Source organism: Phialemonium atrogriseum (assembly GCF_030411735.1).
Source record: "Phialemonium atrogriseum strain 8032-3 unplaced genomic scaffold QBC33scaffold_12, whole genome shotgun sequence".
In the NCBI taxonomy this organism is placed as follows: domain Eukaryota; kingdom Fungi; phylum Ascomycota; class Sordariomycetes; order Cephalothecales; family Cephalothecaceae; genus Phialemonium; species Phialemonium atrogriseum.
The window spans coordinates 343,613-364,205 of record NW_026848149.1 but is presented as its reverse complement, the minus strand read 5'-3'; the positions used below and the strand labels follow the sequence as shown (position 1 = coordinate 364,205).

General features: G+C 56.2%; 13 protein-coding genes across 13 annotated transcripts; 4 read left to right on the top strand and 9 right to left on the bottom strand.

Annotated features, from left to right (window-relative positions):
• The first annotated feature begins 1 nt into the window (after position 1).
• On the top strand, positions 2-1,146 carry QBC33DRAFT_67762 (uncharacterized protein). Its single transcript, XM_060432982.1, has one exon. The coding sequence runs from the start codon at positions 284-286 to the stop codon at positions 1,010-1,012; it is 729 nt and encodes a 242-aa protein (XP_060283613.1). The 5' UTR covers positions 2-283; the 3' UTR covers positions 1,013-1,146.
• QBC33DRAFT_67765 (Prefoldin) lies at positions 1,145-2,331 on the bottom strand. Its single transcript, XM_060432983.1, has 4 exons — positions 2,125-2,331; positions 1,997-2,067; positions 1,804-1,928; positions 1,145-1,727 (listed from the first exon to the last, which is right to left on the bottom strand). Exons 1-4 carry the CDS (start codon positions 2,183-2,185, stop codon positions 1,601-1,603), a joined length of 384 nt encoding a protein of 127 aa, XP_060283612.1. The 5' UTR covers positions 2,186-2,331; the 3' UTR covers positions 1,145-1,600.
• A 136-nt stretch (positions 2,332-2,467) lies between these two features.
• QBC33DRAFT_538219 (vacuolar protein sorting-associated protein 4) lies at positions 2,468-4,703 on the top strand. The gene is made up of 3 exons (XM_060427866.1): positions 2,468-3,414; positions 3,519-3,969; positions 4,077-4,703. Exons 1-3 carry the CDS (start codon positions 2,759-2,761, stop codon positions 4,296-4,298), a joined length of 1,329 nt encoding a protein of 442 aa, XP_060283611.1. The 5' UTR covers positions 2,468-2,758; the 3' UTR covers positions 4,299-4,703.
• QBC33DRAFT_538218 (Nop domain-containing protein) lies at positions 4,588-6,578 on the bottom strand. The gene is made up of 2 exons (XM_060427865.1): positions 6,346-6,578; positions 4,588-6,253 (listed from the first exon to the last, which is right to left on the bottom strand). The coding sequence occupies exons 1-2, from the start codon at positions 6,510-6,512 to the stop codon at positions 4,888-4,890; spliced, it is 1,533 nt and encodes a 510-aa protein (XP_060283610.1). The 5' UTR covers positions 6,513-6,578; the 3' UTR covers positions 4,588-4,887.
• Positions 6,579-6,762: 184 nt separating this feature from the next.
• QBC33DRAFT_471969 (family 18 glycosyl hydrolase) lies at positions 6,763-8,559 on the top strand. The gene is made up of 2 exons (XM_060425198.1): positions 6,763-7,238; positions 7,304-8,559. Exons 1-2 carry the CDS (start codon positions 6,958-6,960, stop codon positions 8,349-8,351), a joined length of 1,329 nt encoding a protein of 442 aa, XP_060283609.1. The 5' UTR covers positions 6,763-6,957; the 3' UTR covers positions 8,352-8,559.
• Positions 8,415-9,372, bottom strand: QBC33DRAFT_538213 (ubiquitin-domain-containing protein). The gene is made up of 2 exons (XM_060427864.1): positions 8,724-9,372; positions 8,415-8,657 (listed from the first exon to the last, which is right to left on the bottom strand). Exons 1-2 carry the CDS (start codon positions 9,096-9,098, stop codon positions 8,568-8,570), a joined length of 465 nt encoding a protein of 154 aa, XP_060283608.1. The 5' UTR covers positions 9,099-9,372; the 3' UTR covers positions 8,415-8,567.
• A 218-nt stretch (positions 9,373-9,590) lies between these two features.
• On the top strand, positions 9,591-10,723 carry QBC33DRAFT_538210 (ribosomal protein S26e). The gene is made up of 3 exons (XM_060427863.1): positions 9,591-9,798; positions 9,895-9,997; positions 10,149-10,723. Exons 1-3 carry the CDS (start codon positions 9,648-9,650, stop codon positions 10,252-10,254), a joined length of 360 nt encoding a protein of 119 aa, XP_060283607.1. The 5' UTR covers positions 9,591-9,647; the 3' UTR covers positions 10,255-10,723.
• QBC33DRAFT_67410 (methyltransferase) lies at positions 10,218-11,612 on the bottom strand. Its single transcript, XM_060432980.1, has 2 exons — positions 11,266-11,612; positions 10,218-11,188 (listed from the first exon to the last, which is right to left on the bottom strand). Exons 1-2 carry the CDS (start codon positions 11,413-11,415, stop codon positions 10,505-10,507), a joined length of 834 nt encoding a protein of 277 aa, XP_060283606.1. The 5' UTR covers positions 11,416-11,612; the 3' UTR covers positions 10,218-10,504.
• Position 11,613: 1 nt separating this feature from the next.
• QBC33DRAFT_67481 (cytochrome P450 55A2) lies at positions 11,614-13,920 on the bottom strand. Its single transcript, XM_060432981.1, has 8 exons — positions 13,430-13,920; positions 13,254-13,360; positions 13,034-13,193; positions 12,853-12,965; positions 12,600-12,783; positions 12,349-12,507; positions 12,079-12,271; positions 11,614-11,972 (listed from the first exon to the last, which is right to left on the bottom strand). Exons 1-8 carry the CDS (start codon positions 13,697-13,699, stop codon positions 11,860-11,862), a joined length of 1,299 nt encoding a protein of 432 aa, XP_060283605.1. The 5' UTR covers positions 13,700-13,920; the 3' UTR covers positions 11,614-11,859.
• A 681-nt stretch (positions 13,921-14,601) lies between these two features.
• Positions 14,602-15,257, bottom strand: QBC33DRAFT_538201 (uncharacterized protein). The gene has a single exon (XM_060427862.1). The coding sequence runs from the start codon at positions 15,210-15,212 to the stop codon at positions 14,817-14,819; it is 396 nt and encodes a 131-aa protein (XP_060283604.1). The 5' UTR covers positions 15,213-15,257; the 3' UTR covers positions 14,602-14,816.
• A 226-nt stretch (positions 15,258-15,483) lies between these two features.
• On the bottom strand, positions 15,484-17,484 carry QBC33DRAFT_67379 (uncharacterized protein). Its single transcript, XM_060432979.1, has 4 exons — positions 17,226-17,484; positions 16,473-16,630; positions 16,007-16,326; positions 15,484-15,852 (listed from the first exon to the last, which is right to left on the bottom strand). The coding sequence occupies exons 1-4, from the start codon at positions 17,388-17,390 to the stop codon at positions 15,542-15,544; spliced, it is 954 nt and encodes a 317-aa protein (XP_060283603.1). The 5' UTR covers positions 17,391-17,484; the 3' UTR covers positions 15,484-15,541.
• Positions 17,485-17,579: 95 nt separating this feature from the next.
• Positions 17,580-18,738, bottom strand: QBC33DRAFT_578190 (ankyrin repeat-containing domain protein; the record flags this gene model as incomplete). Its single annotated transcript, XM_060431043.1, has 2 exons — positions 17,580-18,278; positions 18,730-18,738. The coding sequence occupies 2 exons, from the start codon at positions 18,736-18,738 to the stop codon at positions 17,580-17,582; spliced, it is 708 nt and encodes a 235-aa protein (XP_060283602.1).
• A 365-nt stretch (positions 18,739-19,103) lies between these two features.
• On the bottom strand, positions 19,104-20,586 carry QBC33DRAFT_67338 (inosine uridine-preferring nucleoside hydrolase). Its single transcript, XM_060432978.1, has 3 exons — positions 20,376-20,586; positions 19,948-20,302; positions 19,104-19,877 (listed from the first exon to the last, which is right to left on the bottom strand). The coding sequence occupies exons 1-3, from the start codon at positions 20,498-20,500 to the stop codon at positions 19,314-19,316; spliced, it is 1,044 nt and encodes a 347-aa protein (XP_060283601.1). The 5' UTR covers positions 20,501-20,586; the 3' UTR covers positions 19,104-19,313.
• Positions 20,587-20,593: the final 7 nt, after the last annotated feature.

Here is a 20,593-nt window from a genome sequence, read left to right as displayed (position 1 = left end):
AGCAGCCATCTAATAAATACTCGCTAAACCCTACCGACCTAGGCGGCGAGGCGGGACCCGGGGGCGGCTTAGGGTTTTTGTAAGGAGGCCTGGGTGCTAGTACGCCTCCAACAACCCAGCCCTACTCCGCTCTTTTACCAACAGACAACGGAACCCATCCGTCATGGAAAGATCATGGAAAGAGCTAGAAAGAGCTTTGGATACAAGTGTCTTCCTGGAGAAGTATCATCCAGGAGAAAGCCAACGTTTCCACTGGTCAACTAACGCCTGTCTATATATGTAGATGGACGAGTCGCTCAACTGGGACAAGCTCGTTACCAGAAACCGCACACTCAAAAGATCTCCTGTTCGGAGGTGTTCGACTGGCGTGATTGGACACGGCTGTTCATACTCTCCGCTACCCGCAGAAAAGCCACATGTGGTATTCGCTGCCGGAATGTTCGTCTCTCAGGGGGTTAAGCACTCCAAGTCGATTCGAGGAGCACATATATATCAAGTCGGAACTATGGCTCCCTACCAGATCCGGAGAGACTATAATCTCAGGCCAGAGGCGGACAACTCCAAGGTCAACAAATATGTGATTCCAATTGCCCTTGGCGGCCATCCTGCTTTCCGCAAACATTGCGTCGAGAGAGAGTCGAACAGAACAACTACAAACTGCTATATATATATGTGTGCCTGCATGTATGGAGAAACCGGGGTATTGTGTCTAAAGAGGTTTTCAGGGGCACTAGAGAAACATGATCCACGGAGACTAGGCTGTGATTGGTCAACCAGGCGGGCAGCAATCGCCTCTCGCAGTCCCAATCGACATAAGGGGGGTTCATCGACGCTATTGCACTCACACCTGATGACCAACGCAACTCCCAAGGTGTGTCGCACACAACGTGTCTTAGACCCTTCTCGAGCGGCAATAGCTCAAGAGTTGGGCCAACGAGGACTTCAGCCGCCCACTTTTTGTGATATGTTTACAGCACATTGTTCAGCCCCTGATTCTACGCGGGCCCATTAGTGGCGATCGCCCCCTTATGACGCGCATTCGAGTCGGCGGCATTTCTAAAATCCCCATTCATTTTTGCGGCAATGCTGATATTCTGCTTGCAAGGCGATATTTCCGCGCGGCGGCCCTAGTAATTAGACTTATCGATCACCCGATAGACAAATTCGCCATTCAGTTGATGATGACAAGCGGAAATATTTTCCTATCGAGTTCTAGAGCGCACTATATATGACTCTCGCCCTCCCAGGCCGAACCACACAAACTTCGAGCGTGCTACGTGACGACGAATGAGGCGGCTAACCTCGGTCTGTTCCCGGGGTTGCCACCTGGCCATCGAGGAGATGACGACCATGGCAGTCGGGTTTAACAATCGACAAAGTTAATCACTGATACTGGCCTTTTGCCTTTGCCATGCCGAGGACATCACAATCCACTCCGGCCTGTGATAACCCCGTCCATCGAGCCGGTGAAAGGGTAGGAACGCCAGGTGCCCCAACTTTCTCAAATGGTCGGCGAATTGCGAGAGAGTCACGGGTTGGCCTGTCCCGAGCTGGCCTGCCTTCCAAATTCATCCTTCCCCCGGCGGTCAACCTTCCCCCTTTATGCCTTGACCGGCTGTTTCCCGGCGGGCGGTCCCTGCGCCGCCGCCGCCTGGGTCTGGATGATCTCTCCCTTCTTCTTCTCGATCTTTTCTTGGGTGTCCTTGATCTGCTTCTCCAACCGTGATCTTTGTCCAACGTGGATTAGTTGACGGACAACACAACTCTTCCTCCTGAAAAGGGGCAGGGGGTAGCTAGACCTACATCTCCTTGCCAATGAATTCTATCCGACCGTTAACGGTGCTCTCTGCCTCTGTCTTGTCCTGTTCCAGCAGGACGGGGCCGATGAGTTTGTAAATGGTCTCGTCATTCTTGAGCTTGCCGAATTCCTTTTGTCCCAAATGTTTAGTTAGACACCCGCGCCCTGCCAAACGGAAAGTGAAGCGTCCAAACGTACTTTCTGGACGCCAAGGTTCTCGTTTTTTTGAGCTTCGAGCCTCTGCCGCGAGTCGACTACATCTTGGAGCTCTGTAGTAGCGGTTACCAACAGCCAAAATCAAAGATGTCGCCCCCGTCATGATATACCTTTTTGAAGGTCTGTGAACTCCTCTGAGAGTTTCTGCAGCCGGGCTTGAGCGTCTGCCATCTTTCGTGATAATTTCCGGATTCCGATAAAATCAATTCTTCCTTGAATGACTTGAAAACGGTATGTATCAAGACTGTTGGTCACTCGCCACACTGAGTGAGGAGTAGCTGAGATATGGAAGAGGCTGAGGTTATCGCAAATGTCGGATTTTCCAAGGATGCCAGACTAAAATGTTAGCGTTTATGCACCAGTTGCCGCAGCATCACTAACGCTTGGCAGCCCCGCCAAGATGCATGGCACCCCGCCGCGCTAGGGTTGCGGCTTCCGGGTCAACCAGGCGACGGGACGACATAGAAAACCACCTACGTAGGTACCTACCATAACCGCCTTTTGCTGCAGCGCTGGTGTCAACACACTTGGCTCGGGCTCAACGCACCAGCTCAACGTACCTCTGTCGACAACGCGGGCAGAGCAAAAATCGACAACACACACACACCCACGCACGAAAATCCCGCCGTCGCTGATCCCCTTTCCAATACCCTACCCAACCCACCACAGGGCTCCGAACACCAATCCTCGAAAAGCCACAACCCACTCCTCCCCCCAAGGCAAACAAAAACAGGGGCACCCACCATGTCCAACACCGATTTCCTCGGTCGGGCCATCGAGCAGGTGCGCAAGGCCATCGAGGCCGACAACGATGCGCAGTACGAGCGGGCGTACCAGATGTACTACCAGTCGCTCGAGCTGTTCATGCTGGCGCTCAAGTGGGAGAAGAACCCCAAGTCCAAGGAGATGATCCGGGCCAAGACGGGCGAGTACATGGACCGGGCCGAGAAGCTCAAGGCGCACCTCGCCGACGCCGAGGGCAAGCGTAAGAAGCCCGGCATGCTGGGCGCTAACGGCAGCTCCACCGGCGGCGCGGGCAAGGGCGAGGACGGTGCAGGAGGGCCGGGGGCTGGCGGCGGAGAGCCGATAGACGAGGACAGTAAGAAGCTCAGGAACGCTCTCGCGGGTGCCATCCTGCAGGACAGGCCCGACGTCAAGTGGGACGACGTCGCCGGCCTCGAGGGCGCCAAGGAGGCCCTCAAGGAGGCCGTGCTGCTGCCCATCAAGTTCCCGCACCTGTTTGTTGGGAAGAGGCAGCCGTGGAAGGGGATCTTGCTGTACGGTCCGCCGGGGACGGGAAAGAGTTTTCTGGCCAAGGCGGTGGCTACGGAGGCTAAGAGCACGTTCTTCAGCGTCAGCAGTTCGGACTTGGTCAGCAAGTGGATGGGCGAGAGTGAAAGGTACAGGCTAATACCTCCCCCTCTCCCCTCCCCTCCCCTTACGCACCCCATTCCAAATTACCCAAGAAGAGTCCCATACTGACACCCTATTCCCCCTCCGCCAGGTTAGTCAAGCAGCTCTTCGCCATGGCGCGCGAAAACAAGCCCTCCATCATCTTCATCGACGAGGTCGACGCGCTCTGTGGGCCGCGGGGCGAGGGCGAGTCGGAGGCGTCGCGGAGGATAAAGACGGAGATGCTGGTGCAGATGGACGGCGTGGGCAAGGACAGCAAGGGCGTGCTCGTCCTGGGCGCCACAAACATCCCCTGGCAGCTCGACGCCGCCATCCGCCGCCGCTTCCAGCGCCGCGTGCACATCAGCCTGCCCGACCTGGCCGCCCGCACCACCATGTTCAAGCTCGCCATCGGCGACACCCCGACCGCCCTCAAATCGGAGGACTTCCGCGAGCTGGCCTTGTCGGCCGAGGGCTACTCGGGCTCCGACATCAGCATCGCCGTGCAGGACGCGCTCATGCAGCCCGTCCGGAAGATCCAGCAGGCGACACACTTCAAGAAGGTACGTAATTATCTTTTCCTCCCCCTTCGCTCTCCCCTTTCCCGCACTCCCACTCCCCTGTCCACACTCCCTGCCACGCGTCCCCAAACTGACGAACTCCCCGCAAGGTCACCGTCGACGGCGTCCCCAGGGTCACGCCCTGCTCGCCCGGCGACCCGGACGCGGAGGAGATGACGTGGGAGAAGGTCCCGTCGGCCGAGCTGCTGGAGCCGCAGGTCGAGAAGAAGGACTTCATCAAGGCCATCAAGGCGAGCCGGCCGACCGTCTCCGACGTCGACCTCAAGCGCAACGAGGAGTGGACCCGCGAGTTCGGAAGCGAGGGTGCGTGAAGTGGGCCCCCGCCCTGGTGTTTTATTTTCACTTTTATTTTTATTCTACTTTTTGAGCCAAGATGTTGTGGGAATGGGGGACAAGGGAAAGGGGGCGGCATTGGCAGGATTTAGGCGTCTTGCGGCGTTTTGACAAAAGCCGGCTCAGCTTTCAGCATTGGTGGCTACGATAACTAGCTACCTACGTTACTTCAATGGGCAACAAGATATCGATGCCTGATATATACTGTACACCTGGCAAGCGAGGAGGCCTGCCTTCGCACAATGATATAAACGAAGAAGTGACGATGTTGCGAACATTGACTTGCTTGCACCCCCCTGGGAAACGTATCCGAGCTGTTACACACAAGACATCACGGTTCATTTTGTACGATCTAACCTGTTTATTCCATCTCAATCTTGTAGCGATGGACATGAGGGTATGATACACTCAAAACCAGATACGAATTACCAACAAAATCCAGTGAACTCCTTGTACGCACATCCAGCCAATGCCAAAAAAAGAAACTCCCAAGAAAAAGCCAGCCAAGGGGTAGGTGATCAGTCGAGCAAGGACTGGGTTTTAAAGCAAGCCGACCGACCAACCAAACTATTCAGCCGAGGTCGACTTCCTCTTCTTTTTCTTCTTACGCTCGCCATCTGCGTCGGCATCGACCATCTCCACGTCTCCCAAGCTCTTGCGCTTCTTGTCCTTCTTTTCCTTCTTCTCCTTCTTGTCCTTCTTGTCCTTCTTCTCCTTGGCCGGCGTCGAGGCAGCCGCGGGGCGATCGATCATGTCCTCGTCGATACCGACGTCGCCGACGTCGCCAATGACCTTCTTCATCGCCGCGTCCATGGCATCTATGTTCTTGACCGGCTTGGCGCCGGTGGCGTAGAACTGCAGACGCTGCTCCACCTGGTCCCGCAGCGCCTGTCCGAACCGGTTGGTCGGCTCCTCGGAGAAGCTGTCGATCCGGCTGGCGATGCTGCACTTGTTGGCGAGGTAGCGGGAGATGCGGCCCTTGACCTTGGGCCCCGCACGGCCGATGAAGGAGCTCTGGTAGAGGAGGCCGTACTTGGGAGTCGCGCTCTTGGTCTTGAGGGCGCGGAAAAGGGCCTTCTCGGCACCCAGGATCTGGAGAGTAGAGGCGGGGTACTTGGCCAAGTTGGTCAGGGAACCGGCGTGGGAGATCAGGCGAGCTGCGACGGCTGTGCCGAGAACAACCTGGAGGTTGGGAGCAACAGAGCCCATCTTCTTATCCAAAGACTCGGCAAGGATTCGTCTGTATTCGGCCATCTTGGAGACGTTGTTCGCAAGATCAAGCACGACCACAAGATCCTCTTCCGTAATATCCTGACCCATCGACATCTTGGCCGCATTGACAATCGCTTCTGCCTTGTCCTTGTCCTGGTCCAACAGGTTTGCAAGGTCATCCACGCTGTCATCGGTAAGGGACTTCTTGTTGCCAACGGCCAGAACCAGCTTCGCGTATGTGCCATTGTCGGAGACGATCTTAACGAGTTCGGGGAAATGCCATCCATACCACTCCCGCACACGCATTGCGCCTTGGTTGACACCCTTATCCAGGGCATCGAGCGTCGCAATGCCCTGAATGATGTGGTTATCATTCTTGTGGACGTTGAACTTGACCTTGGACCGCGAATAGGCATGGCCAAGACCAAGCTGTGCCCGATTGATGTCGCCCTCTCGCAGATCCTTGACCAACTTTGCCGTGTGGACTCGAATGCCCCGGAGCAGTGCGGCGGCGACCGGAGAAGAGTCGACAGACTCGCATTGAACGCCGGGGAAGATACTGCTGATCTCGCCCGCAAGCTTCTTGTCAGAGACAGCAAGGACGACCTTGCTCTTCTTGCCGCTCGTCTTCGGGAGGTTGAGTTCGAGAATATTCTTCAGGTCGTCGCTGACAATGCCCTCGGAAACCAGGTTGATGTTCTCCAGACCAGAGGCAGCATTTCTGGAAAAATGCCAATCAGTATTTTGTTCCAAGGAGATATTGGGTAGCGACATCTTCGGGATTATCGAAGACCTCCTCGAGAAGAGACATACTGCCATGGATTGAAGCTGACAAGTCGGACCAACTTGGAGAACTTGGAAACATCACTCATCGACTCCTTGACCTCGGGGAGGTTCACCCCAATGCTGTCAGCCTGTCGGACCACTTCATAAATGGAGTAGCCGACGGCCGACTCGTGAAGCACGTAATTGACAGCCATTGTGCTGAATCTGGGGGGTTGGCTTGGGCTGTGCTTCTTCCTCCTGGTGTTTTGTGGATTTTACCTACACGGATCTGAATTTTTTTTTTCCCCTGCTGAAAGCTTCAACGAACCATCTTGGCAGAGTTTGGCGCACTGACCAAGTGGGGCACAGGGTCACGTGTAAGCGCATGTGGCTGGTTGCGCGGCTGGCCCACGATTGGATGGGGTCAACGATTGATGGAGCTCCAATACACCAACCAAGTTTGTGTCATAGTGCATTGCAGCATGTGGCGGTGCCTTCGCTGCTTGACCTCTTATAATAAGAGGAGTCGGGAGAAGCAACTGCGCCCAACCCAAGATAGCATAGCCTTCAACGTAAACACTCCTCTCTTCAGCTGGCCTGTTCCTTCTCGGCGCCCAAATCCGATGCTTACTCATCTGCCCAACGAGGTACAAAAGACTCATGCCTGCTGTTAGACAAACGTTCATCGCGGTTATCTCTTTCCTTCCTCTGTCCTTCGTGTTTTTGACTGCCTTCTCGCCCATTTTCAGGACCCAATTCCCATTCCTGACCTCACAGCAAGCCAGCATGGGAGGAGAAAACCTGGAGGGCTACCGAACGGTGGCCTATTATGTCAACTGGGCTATTTACGCCCGAAAACATCGTCCCCAGGACTTGCCCGTAGAAAACCTGACCCACATACTCTATGCCTTCGCAAACGTCCGTCCAGAATCGGGCGAGGTGTAAGTGGGAGAGAGACAGAATCACATGGCCAGAGCCATCATCGTAACTGACTTGATCCCGGCAGCCACCTCACCGATAGCTGGGCCGACACGGACATACACTGGGAGGGTGACAGCTGGAACGACGTCGGCACCAACCTGTACGGCTGCCTCAAGCAGCTGAACCTCCTGAAGAGGAGAAACCGCAACCTCAAGGTCCTCCTCTCCATCGGCGGCTGGACCTACTCCAGCAACTTCAAGGGCCCGGCATCGACCGCCGCCGGCCGCAGCACCTTCGCCAAGTCCGCAGTCGAGCTAGTCAAGAACCTCGGCTTCGACGGCCTCGACATCGACTGGGAGTACCCGGCGTCGGCCTCCGAGGCCGCCGACTTCGTCTCCCTGCTGCAAGAGTGCCGCGCTGCGCTCGACGGCCACGCCGCGTCGACGCCGGGGACGCCGCACCTGGAGCTGACGGTCGCCTGCCCGGCGGGTGCGCAGAACTACGAGAAGCTCGACCTGCCGGCCATGGACCGGCTGCTCGACTTCTGGAACCTGATGGCCTACGACTACGCCGGCAGCTGGGATGCCGCGGCGGGCCATCAGGCCAACCTGTTCCCGTCGGGATCGAACCCCGCCAGCACGCCGTTCAGCACCGCAGCGGCCCTCGACTACTACGCCAGCCGCGGCGTGCCGGCCCGCAAGATCGTCCTGGGCATGCCGCTGTATGGCCGCGCCTTCGAGCGCACCGACGGGCCCGGGAAGCCATACAGCGGGGTCGGCGAGGGGACGTGGGAGAGGGGCGTGTACGACTACAAGAAGCTGCCGCTCGAGGGGGCGGCGGAGCACGAGGACGGCGAGGTGGGCGCGAGTTACTGCTACGACGCTGGGAAGCGGACCATGGTGACCTATGACACGGTGGGCATGGCCCGTCGGAAAGCAGAGTTCATCAAGGAGAGGGGGCTGGGCGGTGCCATGTGGTGGGAGAGCAGCGCCGACAAGCCGGCCGAGGCGAGTCTTATTGGCAATGTGGTGGAGGTGCTTGGAGGGCCCGCGGGGCTTCAGCAGGCGGAGAATTGCATCTCGTATCCGGAGAGCAAGTACGACAACCTCAAGCAAGGTTTTCCCAATAACTAGGCAGGGAGGGAAGGGATAGGGCGGTTAAACATGTCACAGTACTCGAGGAATTCGGACAAGATGTTTGTTCATGACCAGTTGCCTGCATTTCCTCGCCAGCCAGAGCCAGTATGTCCATTCTATGGTACATACATCAACGCCGTGAATGTCACCAGCTCAATGCATTTTAAAAAACCATCCATATCCGACTCATCCAACCATCCCTCCAAAACCCGCTCAGCTGGTCTTGTCGAAGACGTAGGTTAGGTGGCAACGTCCGCAGTACTGTCGGTCCTGCATGGCCGCCATGAAGACACCGGCACCGCACTAGAATCAGAATGTTAGCATCGTTTGAACTGCTTGTTGGTCGTCTGTCCCGGAAGCGCAACTCACTGTCTCGTGCGGGCACTCGCGCCTCAGCCGCTCGATCTTGCCATCGCTGTCGACCTTGTAGTACTTGAGGACGGCCAATTTGGTCTTCTTGCGCTTGTGCTTGATCTTCTTGGGGGTGGTGTAGACCTTCTTCTTGCGCTTCTTGCCGCCACCACGGAGCCGGAGCACCAGATGGAGGGTGCTCTCCTTCTGGATGTTGTAGTCGGAGAGGGTGCGGCCATCCTCGAGCTGCTTGCCGGCGAAGATCAACCGTTGCTGGTCCGGAGGGATGCCCTCCTTGTCCTGGATCTTGGACTTGACATTGTCAATGGTGTCGGAAGACTCCACCTCAAGGGTGATAGTCTTCCCCGTTAGGGTCTTGACGAAGATCTGCATGACTGCCTACTGAAGGGTGGTGAGAGGTTAGAGGATTGATCTCAAGATGCAGAGGCTATGTGTTGAGGCGCCATGAGAGCTGCTGCTGAATCCAGCCTGGCGCCGGAAGCAGAGCGAAGACAAGACTTGGGCATCATTGAAAAGGGGATCGACGGGAGGAAATCAAATGTTGTGGTCGCGCATCAACATCATCAGACGTACCTAGACAATATCGCTATTGCCGTCCTAAGCAATCTTGAAGATGTTGGGGGGTTGATGAGAAAGAGTCTCTTTTTTTTCCCGTGAGCTCGCCAAAATCTAGAAAATAGGTCGGGGCTCCGCAGGGCTTGGAAAAAGCGGGCGGGTCACCTGATTCCTAGGGTTTCCCCAAACTGTTGCCCTTCGTTTTGGTGTGCAGCCCTGGCTGTGGTAAGGTGGGTCTAGAGAAGTCTTGGCACTCGAAATCAGCCCCTCAAAGAGAAATTCAAAAACTCGCTTGACACCAACCTCTCCCAAGCCCCGACAACGTCTTGAGAACTATCGACGACAGCATCTCAAGAATTCGCCAAAATGGTCAAGAAGAGAAAGAACAACGGCCGCAACAAGAAGGGCCGCGGCCACACCAAGCCCATCCGGTGCTCCAACTGCTCGCGATGCACCCCCAAGGATAAGGCCATCAAACGGTTCACCATCCGCAACATGGTCGAGTCTGCTGCGATCCGTACGTACCTATGATCATTCATATTGCTCAACCTACTGCTGTGTATTCTCGGAATGGAATTGGCCAGCTTTGCTAACTTTTGCGTCTCCCCACCAGGTGATATCTCGGAGGCCTCTGTCTTCGCCGAGTACACGGTTCCCAAGATGTACCTCAAGCTGCAGTACTGCGTCTCTTGCGCCATTCATGGCAAGATTGTCCGGTACGTTTGTCCGCCACGGCGGGGACAACCACGCTCCAGCCAATTCGGCGACGTGGGCGGCTGAGAAGATCCTTGGTTGAACTTCGAAATCCGCCTATGTCCCTGATCCCCGGAACACACGAGGACATCTCCGGCTGACGTGCTCTCACAGTGTCCGATCCCGCGAGGGCCGCCGCAACCGCGCCCCCCCGCCGCGCGTCAGGTACAACAAGGATGGCAAGAAGGTGACGCCCACTCAGGGAGCCAAGACCTCGTAGGATGAGGTCTGATGCAGTCATGCTGGCACACCACCTTCTGGGGGACTTCGGTGGGGGATAATCTGTTGGTGGACTAACAATTGGCTTTGCATGGCACTCTGGGTTCCACGGAAAACGGACTGGCGTTAAAAGAGTTAGTTCCCTTGGTTTGGGAATGGCCGGGCCATAGCCACGAAATTACTACAGAGCTTTCCTCCTCCGGATGCTACGCAAGCCTTGCCGCTTTCTCTCCGTGTCTTGTCCCGTCCATCTACCTCTTTTCGATCTCGAAAAGCAGCCTTCTTGTCTTGGGGTCATCCCAAGTACGCTTCCCGTCAAATATGCTCAGGCCTTCGTCAAGCGAAGCCTTCACGTCCCATTCTGTCCCCGTCTTAGCCGACACCTCGTCGATCAACTTGGTGAATGTGGCGGCGTTATGCCTGAATGTGCTCTTATCCCACGATGGCCCGGGAAGCCCATCAACATTCCCCGTTGCCTGCCCGATGATGGCCGCTCCCTTCGTATCCGATTTGAGGACCCTGATAGCATGCTCAAACACCTTGACCTGCTCATCCCAGCTGAACAAATGCAGTATCATGCCCAGCTGCACCACATCCATCTGCCCCTCGAATCCCCTCCATGCCCCTTCCCCATCCAAGATATCGGCAGTAACAAACCTAGCCCCGAGCGTGTCCCTATCCCGGAACAGCTCATAGCCCAGATCAATAAACCCCCCATTCAGCTCCGCGCCAACCAGGTTCTCCCCGGGCACGCCGTCGTGCACCAGCTTCCGGATGTCCTGCCCGAGACAGCACCCCACGTCGAGGAACCGGTCCCCGCCCCTGAGGCGAGCCACCAGCCGGGGATAGAGGTCCGCCCTGCCCGCCAGGTTCAGCTCCAGGAAGCGGAACTGCCCGAGGCACGGGTACGGCCACACCTCCCATGCCTTGTCTCGCTAGGCTGACCGTGAGTTTTGGAGCGGACGGGTATGTAAATGTATGTATGTATGTAAAGGAAAGGGGGGTTGCCTACGAGGGCTATCACATGGTTCTCAACGTCCTCCGCGGAGACGCGGCTATAGTTCTCCAGCAGATCGCGCGCCTGCGGGGGGACCGTGACGGTCTTGTCGAACCATTTCACCGTCTGGTCGCGCGATCCTACTCGGGGGACATTGGCGGTCATTTCTGCTTTGAAGTTTAGAGGAGAGGCCTAGATTGGTATTCCCGGCGGGTTATGATGCCCTTTGATCGGATTCTACAGCGGTCGAGGGCACCGGGAGGTATTGGGAAGCTGAGAGGGGGCGTTTTCTGCCCCGCGCCGTTGTTCGGAGGCGAAACGAACAGGGCCGATCACATCATTCGCAGCATGCCTGACTGATCCGGACCTCTTCGAGCCAGGCGCTTTTGACCTTTTTTTACGCTATCTCTCTCACTTACTTGTGCCACAGGAACTCGGTCTTGGAGTGGGCATTTGCTTGCAACTAAATACTGATAGGAGATGGTTCTTCCGTTATTCCCAGACGACAGAGACGGCCTCTGCTACCCTTTTTCGATTATCAATCCACATTGCCCACCGTGAAACAAATCCCCCGTGCAACAAATCCCAATATGTACACCCGGAAGACCCCTAGAACGTCACCGGCAGGTCCACAACGCCGACATCCCGATCCAGCGGCGTGAAGTTGACCTTCTCGACCGGCACCGCGAGCCGCAGATCAGGCACCTTCTTGAACAGCGTGGCTATACCCAATTTTCCAGTCAGCACCACTTCTTAAACTTCTTGGCATTCCCCCCGGGAGGAAATAAAGTAAAAGGGTTTGTCGTAAGTGAAAGGGGAAAGACTTACAAAACACGGTGATCAGCTCCGCCTTGGCGAGGTGCTCGGCGATGCAGCGGTGCGGCCCGAAGCCGTAGCCGAGCGGGTCGTTCTTGGCCGGCCACTTGCGGTGCATGTCGAAGGTATCTGGGTCAACGAACACGTCCTCGTCCCGGTTGGCTGACTGGTTGGACGCGATGATGCCCTCGCCGGCCTTGATGTGCTGTTGTTTGCTGAGTTAGAACTGATTCCCCTAGTCAGGAGGGAGGGGAGGAAGGGGAGAGGGCTTAAGCAACATACCTTCCCGCCTATCTCGACATCAACCTTGGCCGTCCGCTTCATGGCCATGGCCGACGCGGTGTGGTACCGGCAGAGCTCCTCCACGAATGCAGGGGCGAGCGACGGGTTGGCCTTCAGCTCGGCCAGCTGGGCTGGGTGCTGGAACAGCGTCACTACACCCTTTAACCATTTACATGTCAGCAGCTGGCATGACGAAAATAAACTCCTCCGCCCCCGACTCGGTGGTAGGGGTAGGCAGGCTATACACGTACCAGGGCAATCATGTTCACCATGGTGGCGTTCCCAGCGACGAGGAGCAGGAACGCAATCTGCACCGCGTCGTCCTTCTGGATGTGTCCGGGCTTGACCTGCTCGACGACCAGCTTGCTGATGAGGTCGTCCGTCGGCTGCTTGGACCGCTTTTCCACGAGGTCCGCGAGATACTTGAGCAGCTCCCTGTTTTGACGCACACGTCAGTTCATCCTCGCCTCGTGCACCCAGGAAAAGGGGAAAGCGGATACATACGTGCTCGCAGAGGACGCCTCTCGCGCTGTCGCGCTGCCGTTTGTGCGGATGGAGTTCTGCTGGGTGAGGAATTCCAGGTCGTTGAAGGGGACGCCCAGGATGGTGTAGATGATCTATTGCGCAAGGGGATGTCAGTTGACCTGCACGTCTGCTGTGCCCTGGCGCGCTCGTCTCGACTTACATAGGACGGGACAGGGAGTGCAAATTCCTTGACCAGATCGACCGGTCCGTTGGCGCAGCCCTTGGCCTTCATGGCGTCCAGGAGGTCGTCGACCGTCTTCTGGATATATGGCTGCAACTTCTTGACGTGTTCGGGGACGAAGAACATCTCTACCATGCTCCTGTATGAAGACGTTAGCCACACGTACTCGACAGCAAACGGGACTGCGGAATTGGCTCGCCTCTGGCGCATATGATCTGGAGCATCCATATCAACGAAAGTCGGCTTGGCCTTGGCGGCCAGCTTGCCACCCGCATTCAGTTCCGGGAAGCCTGGGCGGGTTCGTTCCTGTTCGGAATACGTCAGCCTATATGATACGACACTGTCCTAAACACGCTACATGATATGGTGCCGCACTTTGGAGAGCCTGGTGTCCGTTGCCACGGCGGTGACGTCCTTGTACTTGGTCATGAGCCAGGCGAGGCTGCCGTCGAACAGCTTGATCCTCGCCACCGGGTCGGTAGCCCGGAGTCGAGCAAACTCGGCCGGCGGCTCCATGCCGGAGGCCCGCTTGAACGGGAAGCTGGGCGGATCGACGGTCATCCTGGCGGCGGTGATGCTGAAGAGTCTGGCTGGCTGGCAGCGCAGTATTGAGGGGTTGAGCGAGGTGGTCAGAACTGGTCGCATGTTGCCTGTCAGTATGGGATCAACGTTATTTATTTATATAATTATTTTTCTGCTGTGCCTGAGCGGATCTGGCGATTCATATAGGTACTGCATTGTCGATGGCCTTATATCATCATGAGATCTAGACTCTCCATCTCGGTCTTCGGGGACGGGACATGACATGCTGTTCGAACGGTTCTGCAGCACCGTTGCGCCAGGGGCGGGCTGACCATTTCCTGTCGTGTCAATGGACGCTATCCCTGCACGTTCGAGACCAATTTATTGTCTTTGACCCGCGATTTCAGCAACTATGACGAGTGTCTCTCCTGAACCTTCGCCGAGGCGGGGTACTGGTCTACCATTCAGAGTGTGCTCCGCGTCAGGTCCCCCCTCATGACAACTCCCAGTATTGTTAACAAACTACATCGGAAATGTCATGCAGTTTTATCTGCCTCCGTGGAAATTCACCACGGCCGCGGAGTTGTCAATTTCTCGTTTGGAAGAGTATGACAAGTCCGACGGACAACGTACGACCCAAAAGCTACGGCTCCCGTGTTTCCCGGGTATTGTCCAACCACAGCTCCAGCAGCGGAGCTCCTTTTGACTTCCCAGCTTCCTTGGCCTAGAGATGACAAATGCATCTCCCATCTTCGCTCCTTTTCCAGCACGAGGCCGTTCGGCACGATGCCGGAAGCTACCCGACGCTCGCACCCCCATTGCCAATCAGCGGGAAGAGCCGGGAGGTGGGCGATTTCAGGGACGATGTCGGGCCCTGATGCACTGACGCCACCGTCATACAGCATGCATTAGCTGCCGAGCAATTAACGCCACACCCGAGGAATTAGAAAATACGGGGTATCGTTGCTAAGTTTGGCAAATACACATGTCTCAGGGGGGAAAGAGGAAGGGGGCTGAACACTTTAACCCATCGGTGTTTGATTCGGTGTTTGAACTATTTACTCATCGTGATACGTCTTCACCTGAGTACCTACCCATGTAAGCAATCTGTTTTTTTTTGCATCCCTGCCCTCAGTCATGTCCCAATGTTCCATGCTATTCTCGATATTGTCCCCCGTTACCACCAAGTCACCAACACCCCCACACCAAGATCCCTACCGCACCGATTCAAGCCTACCCATCAGTCACTTGTAACGTAAAGGTAAACAACCGGCTTCTGCCCAGGCAACCCAGTGCGCGACTTATCCCAGCCCACCTCCTTGAGCGTCCTCTTCATATCCTTGGCGCTATCCTCACCAAACGACACCCCCTTATACCACTTCCCGTTCCCGCCCTGCACGACCTCGGCGACGCGGTTCTTCTTGGGCACCCTGTTGGTGGCGCCCAGGCCCTCGAGCAGCTCGGCCAGCGTCGTCGACACGGGCGCGTGCACGGCGTAGAACGGGATCGACGTGTGCGCGGGCAGCTGCCACGGCGGCGAGTCCGGGCTGCGCAGCACGTGCAGCTTGGTGTGCTCCGCGGGGAAGAAGTAGTTGTAGCCCGGCTCGCACCCCACCCCGCCCGTGCTGTTGGTCATGTTGGCCGCCGGCAGCTCCGGATTGATGATCGGCTGCGCCTGCGGGTGCCGGCTGCCGCCCCCGAGCCCGGACACGTACGCGTACCCGCGCTGCTGCGGGGGCGGCGGCGGCGTGGGGAGGGCGACGCCCGGCCCGTGGGGGCCGTAGTAGTGCTGCTGGCCGTATGCCGCCTGCTGTTGGTAGTGCGCGTATTGGAAGGGGTGGAGGGGTAGCCCTTGGGGCATGCCGCCGTAGCCGTAGCCGTAGTTCCCGCGGCCCATCGTCGGGGTCGAGCCCCCATCGCGGCCCCATCTGGGATTATTGCCGCTTGAAGGAGGGACAAAGTGCGTCATTCTGGCAGTTGGTGGTGGTTGAATGTATTGACCCAGCCAAAATGTGGATGCCAACGAGGAGCCCAGTATCCGTATGTTCCCACTACTGGAAGAGGATGATGAGGCCAAGCAGGGTATGGATAACCGTGTTGCTCAGGGGTAAGGCGGGAGGTATGATTGTGGCGAGAGTGGCTGACAGGAAGAGAGATTCCTTGTGTGCTTGATGGAGGGATAAAGGGTGGATTATAACCGTATAATTCGTTGGAAATGTTTTCGTAGGCTTGGGTGTTGAATACCGTAATATCGTTGCTTGGGCCGGTGGTATTTCCTGGAGTGAGAGAAATTAGACAAGGCAAACCAACGGGGAGTATTTATAGGAGTAACACGGGGGGATTCGTGGGTGATAAGCCTCCCTCCCACTACTGCAAGGGAATTGCAAGCATAGAATCCTGTGACTTCACTCCCCAGCGGGCTCAACTCACCGGTGAGAGCAAACTGGCCCTGACTCAGACGGTTGTCTAGGAGGACAGACTCAAGACCGTACTCTCTGCTGTCACGGTGAGTTAGGAATATCTCGGTGTGCCAGAGCTCGTTGCCCGCTATGTCATAGAAGGCGCCAACAATATACCAGGCCCAGAAACGGGGGTAAACGGAAAAGTAGAAGTGTTGGCCAACGATGGCCCTAACGGCAGGGTATGGAAGATCGACTGAATGATAAATAGGGCCAGGGAGAGTCTGATTCTGGGCAGCCACTTTAAGACCCAAGCTTTCGCGAGCACTCCCAAGGGGGGAGTACAAGCGACTGGAAGTATCGTTTGTCAGAGCCTTACTCAGGAGCTTCGTGTCCTTCTTCCGGGAACAGGTCAATCCCGGAAGCTTGGAGAGTATGGCCAGGGGTCGGGGGTGGATGCTTGAGGTATGGGAGCTTGATAAAAGGAGAGGACTTACCAGACGAAAGAACGCGGCTTCAACGGCGAAGTAGAGGTCTGTCTTGCTCGATTAAGAGTCACGATGTTGAACCTTGCATTTAACTTGAAACTAAGTTTGAAAGTCCAAGGTCTGGCGAGGAGCGGACATTTATCGTCGAGGGGGTGGCAAAATTTCCCCTGTCATGCGGCGTGTAAGTGAATTCTGCCCCCCTTGGTATTGGCCATAATGGCATCCAGTTGGTTGCCACCAGAACAATTAGATTCAGTGATGAGATGAGATGAGTTATGAATCATGGGGTGTGAGGTCGGCCAAATTTTCAGGGGCTGAATGGCAGCAGATGAGTCGAGGCCATGGTCTGTCAGCCAACCCGGTGAGCCTGGTGTATGAATGGATTGTCTGACTGCTGTGGTTCCTATGACGCAGAACACATGAACTACAGATATAACAGCCCAGGCCATGTGTCTGTCCGCTCTGGACTGAAACGGATTCATCAGTCCTTCCGCAATGGCCACGAGGAAGATCGATATCCACCTTGGACAGTCAAAACGACACCAAAAGCGGGATGGTACTGGAGACCTGAGTCTGACAGCAATGTCACAAGCACTTGCAGGACACGTTCTACTTGATGGTTATAGGTAGAACTAGCCGTTCCGACATTCCGTGGCTCTTCCTGGATAAAGTTGCCTGGAAGTAAACGCTGGGAAGCACAACCGACTCCTTGTGAGGCTGAGCAGAAATGAATTAAGGACGGAGTCATCAAGCCAAACGCACCTGTCCATGGACTCGGCCCTCGTCTCTGAGCATTCGGGGTACCGACTGAGTGCCCGTGTAGTAACAGGAGGCATGGATTGAGTGTTGAGGTGAATGGAATCCCCAGGTCACACTTGCTTCAGCACGCATGGGCGCAAAGGTACTGGTAGAGTTGCCGGGTATCATTGACTAATAAAAAACCACCTCCCAGTACGCCGGGCCCGTTTCCGCATAAGCCATAGAGCATCAGTCGTAATTTCGTTCTTTTTTTGGTGAGACAACACCGCGAGTCGATCTTGCTGATTGGGACGTAAGAGCGCCACCCCCCGGTTCAGTGGTGGGAAGGCGCAAGCATTGGAAGTGTGGCCAACCAGCTCAGTCGGCGACGTCGGTTCCTCCCTCGACCATCCTCAGGCCAGTGCCCCTCCGCAAGTCCCCCAGGCGACTCCTACCCTGGAGACGCTTCTCCACCTCGGCCACCAAGCTCTTGAGATACACCTCGGCCTGCACGGTCGCACTGTAGGCCACGGCGGTCCAGCTCCAGATGTTCTTGCGGCCGGCGTCTGCGCCGGCGGCTAGCAGGGTGCGCAGCACCAGCAGGTGGCCGTTGCTGCTCGCAAAGTGCAGGGCCGTGTTCCCGTCCATGTCGGCGTGCTGGACGGCCTCGGTGGCGCCGCCGGGCACGTAGGTCAGCAGGATCTGCAGCACCGTGTCGTGGCCGCCCAGGCTGGCCTCCATGATGGCGTCGCGGAGGCGGGCGTCGCGGCGGGATATGGTGGAGGGGTATCGCTCGCAGAGGAGGTGCACGACTTCGGTGTGGCCGGCGGCCGAGGCCAGCATTAGCGCCGTCTGGTGGTTGTCGTTGAGGGCCGGGTAGGGGTCCTCGTGGCCCAACGATACGAGAAGCTTGGAGATCTGGAGGTGGCCAAGAGAGGCGGCGAGGTGCAGGTTCGAGTTGGAGAGGCCGGCGACCGAGTGGTCGGGGTTGTGGAGGAGGCCCGGGTGGGACTTGAGGATGCGCTTGACCAGGAGGGGGTCATTGGCGTGGATGGCGCGCCGCAGCCGAACGGAGGGCTCGATCCTAGACATGTGAGGGTTGGAATACGTACATATCAGACGGTGGCGTGGAAGGAAAGCTTACATGTTGAGTCCAACTTTGCCCGTTGTCGACGTTTCATGATGTTATGGTGAGGTGCCCTGCCCCTCCAGATGCGGATACGGGGTATATCATGGCACTGTGCTATCAACAATTGACACGGAGATCTAGGATCAAAAAGAGCCCTGCTCCTCGATCGGCTACGTTCAATGACTAGATTTGACATGCAGGCCAAGGCTGTATTGATTTCAAATGCTTCCACAGCTAATTCTAGAGGATAAGAGAACGAGATGCTTCCCGGAGATATCTATAGTGAATTTATAACCATCAAAACCGGCTGTCGAGCGTCCCCCCCAACTAACAATATTAAGTGTCCTTTACCAAGAAAACTGTTAGTATATAATGGAACGCCGTCCAAGCTTTCCCTGCCCCCGCCATTGTATCCGCCTTATCGGGCTTCGGAAGCACAGGCCTGCTGTCAAAGCTCCTTTAGGGTACTCCCCCTCCAAGCCGACGCCAACCTTCTCGCCACAAGACGTGACGGTGCTGTTCGTTCTGGGCGGCCCAGGCGCTGGCAAGGGCTGACTAAATAGCTCTAGGTGTGTATGAGTGATTCTCCTGTTGGTGGTTTGTTGCTTCCCCCTCCCCCTGAGTCCATGGGTAGGGTGCCGGGAGAACGGATCTCCAATCAGAATGGCGGCACTATCCAGATCTAGTCAATGCTAAGCCCTGCCGATGCGAGGAACCGGACACTAGCTAGAGGTATAATATACCTCAACTTGTCCTACGTACCTCCGTAGGGATGTGGTATAATTATAGGTGTAAGGAAGCCTAAAGAAGTTGAATTGAATTGCCCACCACCAGGTCTGGCCTGGTTTGTATTCAGTACTGACTGTCTCTGCCCTGGGAAACGGGGGTGCAAAACACAAATCAGCAAACAACAAACAATACACGCCAACGTAGCTTCTGCTTCTTGATGTAGGTATCTTAACTGATACTCAAAAGTCAATCAGTCACAATTCTAGGTGCCCTATCCATGAGTCGTCCCCGACTGACAAAGCGCCCTCGAGAAACCGCTTGTCCAACTCCATAGATGCAGTCTCATTGTTGACTTTCAGTCGTAGCCAATGTTGGTCTTTTCGAGTTTCGTCGAACACCCATGCATTCGAACCGTTTGTCGAAACGTGGTTGTATCCGAACCCATTCCCGAACTCGAAAAGGTCGCCTAGGCCATCAATGGCGTATAATACCGTTAGGGGATCCCATGAGAATCGCGGGATATGATACGTGTAATAGATATAAGCAGCCCTGACAGGGTCCGTTGCCGGCCCCTTCTTCATAAGCCGGCCTCCAGACATGACATTGCCGCCCAGTTCGGAACCAGAAAAGACGAGAGGTCCTGGCCAATTGTTGACCACGTGGGCTGCGAGCGAAGAATTGCCTCCCCAGAAGTTGTACTCGTACCCAGAAGGATACCCGCCGCCCATGACGACCAGCTCGGAGACTTTCCGGGAGATCATCTCGGGGCCATCCATGGCCGAGTGGCCGTCGCTGGTGGAGTTGAGCAGTCCGGAGAGCTTCGGTGACCCGTCAGATATTAGGTGTAATAATATATATCTACCTACCAATACGGGAGGATCTTCTCACATTATCAAAGAACCCGATGGAAGCAATTGTGACACTACCATCGTTTGCCTCCGCCAGCGTCTTGCGGTAGAGGTCAACGGGATCCCAGGCGTCCTCGGCGCGTCCCCAGGCCAAAGTACCGCTGGACCAGTGATAGGCAACTTTACTTGCGAACTCGCCGAGCTCAAAGAACCAGCCATCGAAGAAGGTGTCGTTCGTCAGTGGACGTACGATCCCAATGGGTGTCTCGGGGTGGCCATAATGCGCGAGTATGGCCGAGGCGGCCAGAGCCGAGTATGATGAGGGGTGATTGACGTTTACGGCTAGGAGGTTCACCTTCGGAGAGGTCGCCGCAAGAAGCAGTGCCCCTGCGTCGCTGTTTGTTGTCCCTGGTTAGCGCCGACGCAGCAACGCCAATAATGGATGATGGTTGAGGGAATCTGTATTACTCGACATCGCTGAACAAGTCGGTATCAATGATCAGGTTCTTCTTGACCGAGGGTGACCAGATCGCTTGCACAACTTTCACCGAGGCGAGGGCGGCAACTAAACAGCCCGTATAGCTCGGCCGCATCCTTTCCAACCGTCATCTGCATTCATCTCCACCAAGTTTAAGCCGTTCTGCCGCGGCATCTTATGACAACAGCTACATTTGCTTACATAAGTT

What these genes read in the sequence shown, in the direction of transcription:
- QBC33DRAFT_67762 (XM_060432982.1), top strand. Translation starts at nt 284, where the DNA reads ATGGACGAGTCGCTCAACTGGGACAAGCTCGTTACCAGAAACCGCACA.
- QBC33DRAFT_67765 (XM_060432983.1), bottom strand. Translation starts at nt 2,185, where the DNA reads ATGGCAGACGCTCAAGCCCGGCTGCAGAAACTCTCAGAGGAGTTCACA. An exon ending in AGAACCTTGGCGTCCAGAAA is followed by an intron (nt 1,929 to 1,996) that starts GTACGTTTGGAC and finishes TTGGGACAAAAG; the next exon opens with GAATTCGGCAAGCTCAAGAA. An exon ending in GAATTCATTGGCAAGGAGAT is followed by an intron (nt 1,728 to 1,803) that starts GTAGGTCTAGCT and finishes CGTTGGACAAAG; the next exon opens with ATCACGGTTGGAGAAGCAGA.
- QBC33DRAFT_538219 (XM_060427866.1), top strand. Translation starts at nt 2,759, where the DNA reads ATGTCCAACACCGATTTCCTCGGTCGGGCCATCGAGCAGGTGCGCAAG. An exon ending in TGGATGGGCGAGAGTGAAAG is followed by an intron (nt 3,415 to 3,518) that starts GTACAGGCTAAT and finishes CCCCTCCGCCAG; the next exon opens with GTTAGTCAAGCAGCTCTTCG. An exon ending in AGGCGACACACTTCAAGAAG is followed by an intron (nt 3,970 to 4,076) that starts GTACGTAATTAT and finishes ACTCCCCGCAAG; the next exon opens with GTCACCGTCGACGGCGTCCC.
- QBC33DRAFT_538218 (XM_060427865.1), bottom strand. Translation starts at nt 6,512, where the DNA reads ATGGCTGTCAATTACGTGCTTCACGAGTCGGCCGTCGGCTACTCCATT. An exon ending in GTCAGCTTCAATCCATGGCA is followed by an intron (nt 6,254 to 6,345) that starts GTATGTCTCTTC and finishes GCATTTTTCCAG; the next exon opens with AAATGCTGCCTCTGGTCTGG.
- QBC33DRAFT_471969 (XM_060425198.1), top strand. Translation starts at nt 6,958, where the DNA reads ATGCCTGCTGTTAGACAAACGTTCATCGCGGTTATCTCTTTCCTTCCT. An exon ending in CGTCCAGAATCGGGCGAGGT is followed by an intron (nt 7,239 to 7,303) that starts GTAAGTGGGAGA and finishes TGATCCCGGCAG; the next exon opens with CCACCTCACCGATAGCTGGG.
- QBC33DRAFT_538213 (XM_060427864.1), bottom strand. Translation starts at nt 9,098, where the DNA reads ATGCAGATCTTCGTCAAGACCCTAACGGGGAAGACTATCACCCTTGAG. An exon ending in GCGAGTGCCCGCACGAGACA is followed by an intron (nt 8,658 to 8,723) that starts GTGAGTTGCGCT and finishes TTCTGATTCTAG; the next exon opens with TGCGGTGCCGGTGTCTTCAT.
- QBC33DRAFT_538210 (XM_060427863.1), top strand. Translation starts at nt 9,648, where the DNA reads ATGGTCAAGAAGAGAAAGAACAACGGCCGCAACAAGAAGGGCCGCGGC. An exon ending in GGTCGAGTCTGCTGCGATCC is followed by an intron (nt 9,799 to 9,894) that starts GTACGTACCTAT and finishes TCTCCCCACCAG; the next exon opens with GTGATATCTCGGAGGCCTCT. An exon ending in ATTCATGGCAAGATTGTCCG is followed by an intron (nt 9,998 to 10,148) that starts GTACGTTTGTCC and finishes GTGCTCTCACAG; the next exon opens with TGTCCGATCCCGCGAGGGCC.
- QBC33DRAFT_67410 (XM_060432980.1), bottom strand. Translation starts at nt 11,415, where the DNA reads ATGACCGCCAATGTCCCCCGAGTAGGATCGCGCGACCAGACGGTGAAA. An exon ending in AGAACCATGTGATAGCCCTC is followed by an intron (nt 11,189 to 11,265) that starts GTAGGCAACCCC and finishes CGGTCAGCCTAG; the next exon opens with CGAGACAAGGCATGGGAGGT.
- QBC33DRAFT_67481 (XM_060432981.1), bottom strand. Translation starts at nt 13,699, where the DNA reads ATGCGACCAGTTCTGACCACCTCGCTCAACCCCTCAATACTGCGCTGC. An exon ending in GAGGCGTCCTCTGCGAGCAC is followed by an intron (nt 12,784 to 12,852) that starts GTATGTATCCGC and finishes GCGTCAAAACAG; the next exon opens with GGAGCTGCTCAAGTATCTCG. An exon ending in GGAGCTGATCACCGTGTTTT is followed by an intron (nt 11,973 to 12,078) that starts GTAAGTCTTTCC and finishes AATTGGGTATAG; the next exon opens with CCACGCTGTTCAAGAAGGTG.
- QBC33DRAFT_538201 (XM_060427862.1), bottom strand. Translation starts at nt 15,212, where the DNA reads ATGACCAACAGCACGGGCGGGGTGGGGTGCGAGCCGGGCTACAACTAC.
- QBC33DRAFT_67379 (XM_060432979.1), bottom strand. Translation starts at nt 17,390, where the DNA reads ATGATACCCGGCAACTCTACCAGTACCTTTGCGCCCATGCGTGCTGAA. An exon ending in AGGGCCGAGTCCATGGACAG is followed by an intron (nt 16,631 to 17,225) that starts GTGCGTTTGGCT and finishes GCCGCATGACAG; the next exon opens with GGGAAATTTTGCCACCCCCT. An exon ending in AAGCCGCGTTCTTTCGTCTG is followed by an intron (nt 16,327 to 16,472) that starts GTAAGTCCTCTC and finishes CGATACTTCCAG; the next exon opens with TCGCTTGTACTCCCCCCTTG.
- QBC33DRAFT_67338 (XM_060432978.1), bottom strand. Translation starts at nt 20,500, where the DNA reads ATGCGGCCGAGCTATACGGGCTGTTTAGTTGCCGCCCTCGCCTCGGTG. An exon ending in GACTTGTTCAGCGATGTCGA is followed by an intron (nt 20,303 to 20,375) that starts GTAATACAGATT and finishes GACAACAAACAG; the next exon opens with CGACGCAGGGGCACTGCTTC. An exon ending in CCATCGGGTTCTTTGATAAT is followed by an intron (nt 19,878 to 19,947) that starts GTGAGAAGATCC and finishes GGGTCACCGAAG; the next exon opens with CTCTCCGGACTGCTCAACTC.